At 39.2% G+C, this 14428-nt stretch overlaps 1 protein-coding gene across 2 annotated transcripts in view; it reads right to left on the bottom strand.

Annotated features, from left to right (window-relative positions):
- Positions 1-2556: 2556 nt before the first annotated feature.
- gfra1a (gdnf family receptor alpha 1a) overlaps positions 2557-14428 on the bottom strand; it is a 101641-nt gene continuing 89769 nt past the window's right edge. For both annotated transcript variants that reach the window (XM_085427583.1, XM_085427584.1), the window contains 3 exons: positions 13490-13671; positions 4865-4912; positions 2557-3368 (listed from right to left, as the gene is read on the bottom strand). In XM_085427583.1, the coding sequence (XP_085283709.1) occupies positions 3216-3368; positions 4865-4912; positions 13490-13671 (383 nt within the window). In that variant the 3' untranslated portion in view covers positions 2557-3215. The remainder of the gene's footprint in view (positions 3369-4864; positions 4913-13489; positions 13672-14428) is intronic.

Raw genomic sequence — 14428 nt, 5'->3', positions numbered from 1 at the left:
AAAGCATGGTCCGGAATATATTTGTCCTTAAATATTGATTTCTAACACCATGCAATGAGTTTTCTGTCTTCCTTAACTTCAGCATAAAAAAGAACCATTTAAATCTTTAGCAGGTCCATCTCATTAACTTCAACTCATCAAAAGAGCACAAATTAGTAAAAGATAGAAAAATAAGTGTAATTTTTATCCAAACAACAAACAAACAAAGAAAAACCTGTCAACACTGCATTTTAGCAACGTCATAAATGGGGCTATGGTACAAAACAGTATGCTTAGGAAATACAGCTGTTTTTAAGGTACAGTAAGAGAGTTATAATGATATCCTCTGCCTCAGATGCAATAATATTCCATAATCATGTACATACTGAGAGAAATATACATTTAAGTTGTTATAAAAAACAATATTCTGGCTTATTCAATGTACTCTATGTTGTATCTGAATGTCAAAATAGCTCACAATGCTCTGAAATAGAATATTATCAGACATTTATTTGTCCAATTCATAGTTTCAGCCAAGTACATACAGTGCATATACCATGTTTATGCTCGGTAAATAACATTAAAGTTCTACTATACATTAGTTGTGTTTTGAGAAGCGACATAAACCTAAGCAGCGAGTGATGAGTATCTTGTCAGTGGCTAGTGCTGAACATGCCACAGAGATGTGTGTAAGTATCCCGATCACAGAGAAATCTGTCAAAATTAAAAGCTAAGATTTTATTTGCCTCCAATGGAAAAGCTGGAAAAATGATGCCACAATGCCGTGTTTTTCCCTTTTTTTAATTTTTCCAGTAGTCATCCAAAGTAGACGCACAAAACCATTAATGATTTCCATATAGATCAGAAGACAAAAGTAACCATTTGCTAAACTCCTGCCTGTGCTTAAGGTGTCAAGCTTTGAAGTCTGTTCAACATGGCAAAGTGGTGTTCGTCACGAAGAGCAATTTAACAATATTTGAAAAGTAGGAAGGGTGGTATCATCTCTTGACTCTAACGTTCCATTTCAAATACCTAAATCAACTCTTAAGTTGATATTCTTTATAATTCAAATTTGAAAATTATTAGGTTATTAACAACTAACACTGTCAGATCAGGACTCTTTGCCCTCAGGAGCATCATCCACGGAACATTTACCAAAGTTAGCTCTCATTCTCAAAACTGTTTCTAGTTTTCCAAGTTTCTAATGATGACATATTAGAACAAAAGAATTTGCATTTCCAAATCTGCTAAATGCATGCTCACGGTTTCCCTGGAACCACAATAGGCTGTCTATTGTGTGTGCGTCTTGTTTTAAAGCAGCTTGTACTGAACTTTGGATACTTTCTTGTTATTTATTTGTTTGTTTTTGGAACTAGAAGTGACAGATTAGGACCACAGAGTCAAGTGCTAAGCTGTTAGCTAACACTAACAAGTTTTCTTAGGAAGGTGCACCCACAGACTGAACTGTCACACTGCACAGACACATATACCTGTTGATAATATTCAAGTAATATACAACTAAAAGATGAGAACTTCCGTTATTAAAACTGGACTTAGTGGACAGACTATTGGCCAAATTAACCACACAGGAATCTTATTGAATAAGTGATCACACTAGAAATGCTCCAAAAGGTAACAACACCACGAATATGGCCGAGGGGTCAAGTTCAGTGACCTGAATTAGCTGAGGTGAAGGCTAGCAAACATCTAGCATATTTCAGGCAAACAGCACAGCTTATATTAGGAAGCAGAGTTGGCGTGTAGCCTGCAAGTGTACAACAAAAACCCTCATTTGAGGTTCTCGTTCTCTAACCAGTAAATGTTAATTATGTAAATAAGCTTGTTAGTTAGAGATTATAAAGTATCTGTGACAGATCTTTGCTACTTAAAATGAAGAGGAAATTCTGCCTCTTTTATGTCATTTGAAACTCACCATACTGGAATTAATTAGCAACAGTGACTACGGCTTATGGGGTTTAGCAAATGGTCAGCTTAAATTTAACATTTCCTCTCTGAACATGCTTTGACAGTTTTACAATTGAGGCAATAAGTTGTAACACAGAAGTGACAGAAGACGATGTACTGATGGATGCATGAGTTAGTGCTGATTACACTCTACAGCAGCAAGCCTGCTTTTTGTCAGCTCTGGTTTTTGTGGGCTCGATGCAGTGGCGTTCATCTAAGCAAAAAGGAAAATTCAGGTAAAACTTTAGCAGCTTCTCTCTTACCTTCTCCAAAAGAAACATTAAACATGGTTTGGACAATTGCAAGTATGCACAATCACTAACGAGTGGAGTGGATTCAGCCGTCCACAGCAGCGTCCCGACCTGTGATCGCTGAGCAACACGCCGTTTTATAAAGTGAAGAAAGGGAGCCGAAAGCCTCGGACCTAGTGTGTTGCTGTGTGTTTCTGTCTGACTGTGTGAAAATGTGCATCAAGTGTTTGTGGGACTTTGCCTGTGTGCTTCTGCCAGCGGCAATCTGTGTTCAGTATGAGCTACAATAGAAACAGTTTGGGCGCTAAACTTCTCTGACGTTTTAAGTTAAATGTATTTTGTCCTAAAAAAAGAAAATGACTTTTTTTCGTCAAGTGACATTTAATTCAGCTCATAAAAATGTAAAATACCAGATCACGGCATTATCAAAACAGACACATACCACAGAGGAGATGGAGTAACACCTAAAAGGCTGCCCAAGTGATAATATGTAGCCATTACTGAACTCACTGTGACTTTTAAGCGAAAGATCCCACCTATAGCCTCAACACACAAACAGACATGGGTGAAAACTGATCAGACAACTCTGAAAATTGATGTTCGTTTACATTGCGTTCCAAGAGTCACACGCTGTGGTTTATTGGAATGTAGTCCTCCAGTATTTTCTCATCTCTGCCCAAGTGAGCGGGGTACGAAGCTGTTTTAAATCACCTCTTTCTCTGACTAACCCAACGTGAGCACACAGTCAAAACTTGAATTAACATGTATAGCAGATCACTGTTTTAGCACACAGCAGCAATGCTAAAAAAAAAAAAAAAGAGAAGAAAGAAAGAAACAACAAAGCTTTTCAAAAATTCATTAAAAAAAACAACAACAAAACAAAGCAGGAATTAAAAGACAGAATCCAAGAGAAAAAAGTACAACAGGTCTAACTGAAAAGAAAGGATATAATTCCTTGTTTGTCTTCTTCTTTTATACAAATGTGTTTGTCAGTCTGTTTGTTGCTGGGAAGTGACGCAGCTACAAATTGCCTTGCCAGGAAAGCACCGGCAGGCTGCAGTACCACAGCCAGAACAGCGGGGGCAGCAGGGAGGCCAGGCCCTCAGGCCGTCTGGAGGCAGCCGAGTTTCTCAGGATGGCGTTGGAGGTACTTGGACCATCTATCTGAGGGTCCTGTTAGACAGGTAGACAGAGATTGGAGAAAATGAGCTCAGCGTGGTTCTGAGATGTCCCAGAAAGATTATGTTCACAATATGCAGCTGGCATTGCAGAGGAAATTAGGAGGAAATGCAAATGCCTCAACTTTTGCTTATTTTTATTTTATTTTGTTAATATTATGCCTACATACTCATGTTCACAATGTTTAAAATGTCTTCAGCATTCATTTGGTGTGGCACACTAAACCATGAAAGGTTGTTTTTATAAGTAAAATGCCACCGTGGAAAGTTAAAAAGTAGAAGTGTGTGTGCGTGCTTAAATTTGCATGTGCACCACGTGCTGGTATGTGTATACAGGACTTCACCAGCGGTCTTTGGCTAATAAAGCTGCAAGCTAACGGCTGGGTCATCTCCCCAAGACCTGGCCCTGCCTCTATTAAATGTCAGTCCAGTGCATAACAGTGCCTTATTATTGTACAATGACATTTACAGTGAACTTTAAAAGCCACCAGATAAGCAACGATCCCATTTCAGCCTCAAAGGAACTACAAAGAACAGGAGTTTACAAAGAAGGCAGGAAGGATTGCTGTGGCAATCACTGTCAGATGGAGGTCAGAGACTTTCAGCTGGGTCAGATTAGAATTGGTGATGATATGATAACTTGCCGATTGCCTTGTGGTCTTGAATGAAATTGTCGTATCAAATGAAAGGGCATAACAGTTTGAGCTTTCACCACCGAAACAAGTTATAGGTTCTCTTTGTGCGATACTGTATCTCAAAGCAAATCTTTAATAGCAGTTTTAACCTGTAACATCAATATAAACCAAACGGCCACCGTAATAAAACCTCCCGTCTAAAAAAGCACAGGTCCCCCTCGTGTCACCAAAATAACCCTGACGCTTCGGAGATAGATACAAGACCTTTATGGTGAGTTTTCTTAGTGTGCTGTGGTGTAGATGCGGGGATGTTGGCAGCACATCTTCTGTTTCTGTTACTTTAAAATGAGTGAGGAGGAGAATACCTCACACATATTGTGGGATACTAATTTGGACTCAGGGCTGGGTGAAGACCTTATGATCATGTGAACAAGTGTGATATTATTTATTTGGGTGGTATGTGTCACAGTAACACCCACATGTATACCAGGAACACGTTTCCCTAGCAGAATCATTAAATTATAACGAGATTATCAATGTTAGTTACTTTGCCTGTCAGGGACAGCGTGCTGTGGATAGATACTTGCAGAGCTGTGAAACATACTTTAGATGGATGCTTTCCACTCTAGTTATTAACTTTTACTTTAATGTCAAGGTTTTGGTATAACTCTTATCAGAAGGTCTACATTTTGTTGTTTTGTAGATGCCTTTTTAACCGTAAAAGGTTTACTTAAATACATCTCTAACCTTACTCAAAACACATAGTTGCTCTTCATGTGCTAGACATTCAGCTTATGCTTATTCTTCACTTTATACAATAGATTTGTAGTACAACATTCACCGACATTGAACTTACCACACAGATGACGCCATCGGCACTCGAGTTTGACTGCGATTTCTGAGCCTGCAACAGAAGGATACAATCAAACATCTCAACCTACAATCAAGCTTATATCTGCAAATGGCAGTCGGGTTATACGTTACTGAAGTTTCAAGGTCGAGAGTCTGAAGTGTGCATGTTACATCACAAAACAGAGACTGTCAGCAGAGAATCAGAAGCAATTCATTTGCTTTGTTCAACAATCAATGCAGCAATATAATTTTAATTAGACTGAAAATATTCTGTCAATGTGTTTTCACAACAGGTGAAAACACACGGATCGGTGTTCAAACACTGTGACTGTGACTAAACTTCAAACAACTATCACATTCATTCTGTGCATTTATGAAAGCTCGGTGCTGCTCTGATCATAAAAACAGATTGGAACCTGAAGCTGAATTGGAAAAATCTACAGTAACCTTGCAGAGTTTACGCTGAGAGCCTGTTAAACTTTTAAAGCCTCTGATATTTACACAAGAAGAACGAGAGTGAGCGCAGGGGGACAGTCAAACCCCCACTCTGATTTGATCTCAGATTTATCATTCAGCAGCTGTCACACACTCAAATACACTGCCTTTGAGTCCCAGTCTGTCACACGCACACACAAACGCTTTCACCATGTGCGTAAATGAAGGTTAGGGACTGTTCTGTGATGACAACCATGACGGATAATTTGAAGGCTTAACTTTTTTTCATGATTATTACGAGAGTACTATTAAAATTACAGCATACGTAGATATCATACCAAACGCAGAAATGCTCTGTGATGCAGAATGCAACTCTGTGGTTGAGCTCAGCCAACCATGACCATCCAGTTTTTCAACAAAATGCTTGCTGGGTTACTTAATTACTACTTAATAACTGTGTGTCAGCTAATATTAGTGTCTTTCATTTTTTATTTAGGAAAAAATGTAGAAATGTATTTGTATTTTGTTAAACAGTGTTGATTATATCTAACAATATATCATACAATCACATAAGGCAAAGGTACTAAACTAGAAATTGCTTTTTACATCTCTAGCTGGTATTTCAATCATACAAAAACATACAAAATACAGTCCTGATCAAAAGGGACGGTCGGTTTAACTGGAAATAACTTTTGTCATATCTAAGAGATCATCTTTAAAGTAAAGAAGCAGCTTCATTATGACAACTGTGGTTTCAGTGTTGAAGTTAACCACCAGAGCCCAGAACGTAACATTACTGAAGGTTATTGTGGCATCATCTTGACAGAAAACAGAACAAAAAGTCAGCAAACATCCAAAGACTGGGAGTTTGAAGTCTAGAATCCAAAATTCAAATAGAACAGAAACTAATGCGCCGCAACCAGCGTTGGAACATACATCAAAACCTCTGAGTTCACTTTGCACGAGATAACTGTGAACAGGGAATACAAAAGAACATATTTAACTGTGTTGAATTCAGCGTTACTCGGCACAGTACATGAAAAAAATATATAATGGAAAAAAAGAAACATATATAACATCGTGAGAATCATGTCCTCTGGGTCTAAGCTCTTCAGGCAAATTTCTAAACAGATTAGAAGTGATTACCACTTTTGCTGATTGCAAGCCCACCATGAGCTGATTTACTGATTGGCAGTGTAGACCTTGTAATCAGCATGTGAACATCTTGTATTTTTGTTGTGCATTTGGTGAATTAAGCAGCTGGTTATGAGTTTGCTACCTGTTTTTCTTTTCTACCTCCAAGAAAAGAAACTTTATTTTTCTCTTTTCTTCTAATGACCTGCACACTGAATGAATATATGTATTGAGGATGGATGCTGTAAGTGAAACGCCTGTGTGTATACAGGAAGTAGGTGTGACAGCATAATAAATGGCTCCTGTATACAGTATAGTGAATTCAGGCCAAAAATAGGGACGCACAGAATGTAGCAGGCATAGTATTATAGAAAGTGAGAATGTGTATTTTGTTATTATACCCATGCTTCAGCGCTAAAGTGGAAAAAAAAAGGGTTGGGTGGAATGATGTCTATAAATCATGGTGTATTTGCAGGCCTCTGCACAACGACCCAAACAGCAGAACAAGCTGAGATTTTAAAGCATTGTCAAGGAAAAAATAACAACACAATGACTAAGCACAACTTGCTTAGTCATTGTGGGGTTGTGTTTCCTGATTAAGGCCCATCTGTGTTTACCGCCATTGTGCTAAACGTTTCCCCGTCTCATCACTGAAAGAGACGATAAAGTTTTACAGCTTGTTGCTGAAGTTTCGAATCCCGAGGGCACCGAGTGTTTCGCTGCAAAACGTTGGAAAAGCTTAATCATGTGAATGTGAACCTTACATCGCACATAGATGTAGGCTTCCATCTGCCACTTTATTGCTTTTATGATTGCAACATCTTCATGATGACTAACAAATTCAGCAATTTAGATGCAGATATTTGTAAGATTTGCATTGTTGCAACTGTGAATATTAGTCATTCGTGTCTTTATAAGATTTTCTGGTGATGTTAAAAGTGTAATGTAATAATAATTGTGATTTAAAACTGACAAACATAGCAATTGAAACACATTTATTGCCTTAGCTTCCTCTTGGACTTTTGAGCCATTTAGAGTTTTCGTCTTCTTTTACAAAGACATCAAGTCCGTTAACAAATATGTGCATGGGTGGAGGTCAGTGAATTCAAATACACATCGCTGTTCTTTGTTTTGTTTTTCTGATTTACTTCCCTGTTTGGAAAAGTCACATTAGCATGTAGAACATTTCCATATTTGTCCAGGGTACTTCCTGTCTGCTTTGGAGTCAACTATATTTATAACAACAAAAAAGAAAAAAAGAGAAATCAGGCTGACAAAGCCCTGCGGTTTTTAAATGTGTGCTGATCTGCACACATTTATGTGTATGTGTTTCTCTGAACATGTGTGTAAATTTTAGCCCTTTTGTGTGAGGAAAGAAGAAACGCGGCAATTCTAGTATCTTAATTTCCTGTAAAAACTAAAGAGGATGAAAGCGTCTTCACATTACCGCCAAAACAAAGACACACAGTGGGGAAATTAAACAGAGAGGAAAGTACCCTCTCCAGCACAAGAAACGAAGACAAGAAAAAGGAAGCTGGGTCTCTTCTAATTCAGCTGGCAGCTTGAGAAAAACACTGTTCAGCCACATGTTTGAACATTTTATAAAGGAGCCAAGTTCGATTTATAGACACTGATAATTTGAAAGGTCTCAGGCTGGTTATTCTCCAGCCCCTAAAAATATAGATCTCACTGGGAGGTGAGGAGCTTTCAGCTTTTAACACCTTCAACATTTTTTCTCTCCACTTTAATTTTTTTCGTCTTTCAAGCCGGGGTAAATGCACTTCAGATCTGCCAGATTCTCACTGGCTGAAACTGGAAAGGTTTTGAGTCAGTGTTTAATGGTGATTGTTCTGCATGTTTGTGCGTCTGTGTGTGTGTTTGTACAGGAGAGAGATCAGTGAGGAGAGTAGAGTGAGTTTTCTTGACAGGCCTGTCCCCCGAGTGTGTCATTTCAACAGCATCGTCCGCATTGATGCTTACATACACACACACATTTAAAAAAAAAAAAAAAAAAAAAAAAAAAAAAAAAAAAAAAAAAAAAAAAATCACACACATACATGCAACAGCACTCGAATATACCACACACACACACACACACACACACACACACAACAACTCTCTCATTAACTTGTATTTGACGTGGTATCAGAGCAGTGCCAACAGCACACACGCATCAGTACACTACCAAAGCTCATTATCAGTGCAGACTGGGTGTTTGTGTGAGTGCGCTTGCCTTTGTGTGGATTTGTGTGAACAGGCTTGAGTGTGTAATTGCATCTATCTAGAATATCTGTCTGTTAACTTAACTTGCAGGGCTTCATGGCTGCTTATACTGTCTGTGCCTATGTGCATACAGTACAACCTTCCTCACCCACATACATATTATATGTTGCAGCTATCACTTTCACATAGATTAAAAGCTATGCTATTCTCATACTGAGTAAGTAATGTGGAGAACGGCCCAGCATAGCCAGCTACATTGCTACTAAGACACTTTGAAGTGTTGGTGTGGCGCTCGGTAACATCACCTCAGAACCACATTACTGGTTGATTCTTCTCTACATCACTGAAAGCAGCCACTACTGATTTGTCCTGCAGCAACAAGTGTTGTTCAGTGTCAGGTTTAGCTCTTAGCAGACTTTTTCACCTTCTAACCTCTGATATACATACAGCAGACCTTTGTAGGACTTTGAGCACAATGGTATGTAAGCCAGGTTTGCAAAGTCATCCTTTGTCATTCTGGTACATCACTGTAATGCCAGCCCACATCAGATCACCAAGCAACTGGCCGATTTTATAAATGGCATGCTATTTGTGCATCTGCACGCCACTTTGCAACTTGCTCAACTTCCTTCATGCAGTCAGTCATAGTTTGTCTAAATGTGCGTCTGTAGTTTCATAAAAATCAAAAAGATTAAACATAGAAAATATACACAGAACTAAAAGTAAAACTAGCTAAAAGCAAAAAATGGTAAATTTTCATAATTATTACTTTTATTAATGAATTTTTAATGTCACAGTTGTTCTGCCTTCAGTCAGGTGCCCAGTTTTCCATGATTAATGCAGCTCTGGCTTCAGTGTTGTGCTAATTAATATTTTAAATATTTAAATAAAACATGTTTGGTAGGTTAATTAAATTCTAAATTGGCTGAAGATGTTAATAAGTAATGAATGTTTGTCAGTCTTGCTTTATCAGCCATGTGATAGACTGGCAACCTGTCCAGGACGTACCCTGCCCTGACTCTATAACGCTGAACAGTCACGGGTTCAGAGTCCCCCGTGACTCTGAACTCCATAACTGGTTGATTAAATGGATTAGTAACATAAATAATCGATTTTGTTTCTAAAAAGAAATAGGTGATTTCAAATGACAAGGCTACATAGATCTTATGTTATCACTCTTTATTTTGGCCGGTTTGTCGTGGGTTTAAAACCCTCAGCTTTACTACTGTGGTGCACTCTTACTACACCCATCAAACAGGTTTCTAGAAAAAGCAGCAGTAAAAGCTGCAATAAACTCGGCACCAAACTGCAACCAAAGTGCTGACTTAAATCGCTAAAGACCCAGTCATTTCCCTCAGAAGATGGAGGATCTCAAAGGAGGCTTAAATTTATCTATCAATCAATCAATCAATCAATCTTTATTTATAAAGCACTTTTCATACAGAAAAAATGTAGCACAAAGTGCTTTACATAGTTAAAAGCAGCCCACCCCACCCTCCAACTCACTCCCCACACTCTCAATACACATATATCCCCCCACCCCCACCCACACACACATACACACACGCGCACACTTAAAGAGTAAAAATTGGGCTGGGCTCGCATGAGCCAAGTGAGGAAACATTATAACAGGGAGCCGTCTGCACCGGGAGCCGGTCACAGACCGCAGCCTCCGGGCTGGGCACACAGCAGGAGGGAGGCCAAGGAGCCCCCCAACCAGGCTGAGAGGACCCCAGAGACCCAGCAGCCACGGTCAATAACAGCCCCGGTGCAGAGAGCGCCCTCCGAGGAAACACTGGAGATATGACGCAATACGATATATACAGGGTAAAATGATAAAATAAATAAGAACAGGATACAATATAAATATAAATATAAATAGAGTAAGAAGATTAAAAAATGAATAAGAATAAAATCAAAAAATATTAGGTAAATCCTAAATTAATAATAGAATAACAGGATAGAATAAATAAGCATAAAAAATAAATAAACGCTAAGTAAAAGCTAAATTAAAAAGGTGGGTCTTGAGCCTGTTCTTAAAAACATGTACGTTCTCTGCGGCCCTGAGCTCCTCCGGCAGGCTGTTCCACAGACGAAGACCATACCACTGAAAAGCTGCCTCTCCGTGAGTATGTGTCCTGACTTTAGGGACAATCAAAAGGCCAGTACCAGAGGACCTCAGGGTCCGCGAGGGTTCGTATGGTAAAAGCAGATCTGAGAGATAAGAAGGCCCAAGACCATTAAGACATTTAAAAACCAATAAAAGAACTTTAAAATCGATCCTGAAACACACGGGGAGCCAGTGCAGCGATTCTAAAACCGGTGTAATGTGGGCCCGCCCTCTGGTCTTCGTCAGCACACGAGCTGCCGAGTTTTGCAAGAGTTGTAAAGTTGAAATATTCTTCTTAGGAAGACCAGAGAGCAGGGCATTACAGTAATCAATGCGACTGGTAATAAAAGCATGCATCAGCATCTCCGTGTTGGCCCGAGAGAGAATTGGGCGGACTCTGGCTATATTTTTTAGATGATAAAATCCAATTTTGGTTACATGTTTAACATGTGGGATAAAACCAAGCTCAGAGTCAAAAATAACACCCAGGTTTTTCACTTGTAGCGAAGGACATAGTGAAAATGCCTCTAATTTAGACAAGAGTTTCTCTCTCTGAGCCTCAGGACCGACAATTAAAACTTCAGTTTTTTCCTGGTTAAGCTGTAAAAAGTTTTCTGCCATCCAAGATCTTATATCCAAGATACAGTTAAAAAGGGCATCCATTGGTCTGGTGTCATCAGGAGACACGGAGATGTACAGCTGCGTGTCATCAGCGTAACTGTGGAAGTTCACTCCATGCCTCCTGATGACACTGCCGAGAGGCAGCATATACAAATTAAAAAGTACAGGGCCTAGAACCGACCCTTGAGGCACACCACATGTCATTCTATGGATCTTAGAGGAGCATGTATCCATACTCACCATAAAAGTTCTGTCAGAGAGATATGAAGTGAACCAGTTGTGTACAGCACCAGAGAGGCCCACCATGTGTTTCAGTCTGTTTAAAAGAATAGCGTGGTCTACTGTATCAAAGGCTGCGCTTAGATCCAGTAGCACCAGGACTGAGAGCTTTTGGGAGTCCCAGTTACAGGTGGCCAGAAACACGTCTCCCAGTGAATCGTAATGTTGTGTGTGTCCACTGAATGTGGAAATAAACAGTCTAAAAAACAATGTTAATAATTGTCTAGCACTTGTTCAGTTTCTCTCAAACAGCAGAAAAGAAAAAAAATCAATTTATGAAAGGCTGGGTTCAAAGGCTGGGTTTTTAAAAACGAAGCTAATTTTGTTAAGTGGAGTTTATCCTCTTTAAAATTTGCTGACTGTGGATTTTTAGCGGTATTACAAAGACGAAACCAAAACTATTCAGAAACGGCCGAAACAGGCACATCATGTGCAAATATAAGATAAGGATAAAACATGGTGTTTACAGTTAAGATTTCTATTCACAAAAAGAAACGATTAAGGTGAAAGTGCCTGTAAACAATAACTTTAACAGTTGCATGCTGCTGCATTGGGTTGTGGTATCGTTATATGTGAAATGGCCCTCTGAGGCTCTGTCATCTCTCTGCTGGTAATCACAGTGTTATCCTCATTTCCTCCCTGACCCAGGAAGAGCCCGTCACCAGTGTTCAGGACTGATCCCTCCATTTAGTCAGCCAGATAACTGTTGTTCCTGTAGTGCAGAAGAAGCTGCTCCAAAGGACAGACTGACAGTTTCAGAGCCTTACAGGCCAAATTAGGGAATATGTGGATAAATGCATAGATACACACATGAGTGTGTCAGTTAATGAAGGGGCACGCCTAGAAATCTACATAGGGGGTAAACATGAATAATCCCACTAGAGAAAATATTCCTGTCCACTTAATACAATATAATCTCTGATTTGACCTAAGAGGAAAATCTCCCTCCATATCCCCATCGGCAACTTTTTAGTACCAACCTGGCAATATGACAATTAAAAGAATCGTAATGTTGAGTAAAGCTGCAGATGTTAGCTGGTATTCTCAGTCTATTTGGCAGTAAGGACAACACCCCACATTTATTTGTACTACAGTACTCATGGATCTAGGGCGGTGGTCTTCACACGACAATGAGGAGAATACTATGAACCAAAGTTATATAAGATTATTCTTTTTAGAATATTAATTAGAGAGAGAGAAATGACATTTACCAAAGAGTTGCAGATTATCAGGTCAGATAAAAAAGAAGGAAACTTTAATACCTTTTAGAAAAAAAAAATCCTTTTTTACAAAGTAAAACTATCTTGCACCTGTGCTACATTGACTAGAATCCAGCAAAAATAAATTTGGGGCATGCTGAAGGAGGGTTTCAATCTTGATATGTATAACCTCAAATGTGAGACTCACATGTATGGTGTCATATGGTGTCTAACTGAGAAATAACACCGGGAAAAAGGGAAAAAAAAGGTCTGAGAATCATTTTCTTACAGACTTCAGCAGTCATTTTTTTCCTTCTTATAGTGCTATTTAATTTTCTTTGTGATAGCCTCTATAAAATCCCCCTGAAAACTCCTTGCCGGCTCGCTTTGTGGTAGTTTGCAATTTTTGAGGGGCAGCATTGGAGGCAAAAGATGATGACAGGTTGACCTGCAGGATGACAGCCTTCCCTGCCATCTTCAAAGCCACTGGATAAACCCAGACTAAAAAAAAAAAAAATAGTACCGCTCCTGCAGTGTTGATCTTTGAAAACTAGACACAATAAAAAATGTTGGAGATTGGCTGGATATGTGGGACATCTGGTCAAGCTAACCTGCGTGTGTGACCCACCTGTAGGCTGCCGCAGAAGTGATAGATTGCAGGGTCTGTGTTAATGTGGTTGTCAATGGTGTTGGGGTTGCGTTCACGGTTTCTTTGGTAGGGGGTGGTGATGGAGGTGGTGGTCTGGACGGGGGACATGGGCTGCCACACCCCGACATCAGTTCCATTCCCGAAGGCCTGGATGGCGTTACCTACAAAGGGAAGAAAAGAAATGATTATAGGTTTCCTGTCCAGAAAACCAAATCCAGGTAAGTTAAGTTATTTCATGGCTCAAATGCACGATAATCCCCGTGTTAAAAGTAAAACTGTATTTTGCCCAAACCACAATTATAGGAGAGTTAGTGGGTACTTAAGTTTTGTTATCACTTCCCTCCATTATAAATTCACCACACCGTCAAAAACCTGAGTGCTGATGTGGCTATTTACCATTAGAGTCCATTAGCAACCCTATTAATAGCCTTCTATGGCTTTGATGTAAAACACACACACATGCATATACACACACATCAGAGGGAAGCTGAGCCTTACAGAGCTGCTGTTTGAACGTAATGATATTCTTCCCTCCAACAGTGAATTATGACCCTGAAAACTGTGGTAAAGGAAGGAAGAGCTGATCTGCATAACTGCTCTTTAACCCCACTCAAATATTCATACTTACATGTGCAAAGACACGTGATTATGTCGGTATGATGAACAGCATGCAGTATTTTCATATTGCATGTTCAGGTTTGTTGGTTTCCGCAATTTTCTTTGACAAATCCAACGTCAAAAATTAAAAACGCAGTTGTGAGACAAATTTATATAAATATTAGTGTAAATTATTACTATAATCTGTGTTTAAAATTGATTGCCTACATAGAGCATCAATGCAGAAACGCAGTGTTGCTTTTAGAGGGGAGCTAAAATAAAGTGCTGCAATTAAGTTTAAAATAAAATGTGTTTTATTAG

Source organism: Rhamphochromis longiceps, linkage group LG13 (assembly GCF_057381845.1).
Source record: "Rhamphochromis longiceps isolate RC_006_pf linkage group LG13, R_longiceps_female_GT1.1, whole genome shotgun sequence".
NCBI classification, from domain to species: Eukaryota; Metazoa; Chordata; class Actinopteri; order Cichliformes; family Cichlidae; genus Rhamphochromis; species Rhamphochromis longiceps.
The sequence above is the reverse complement of the archived record's forward strand: the minus strand, read 5'-3'. Positions and strand labels throughout refer to the sequence as shown.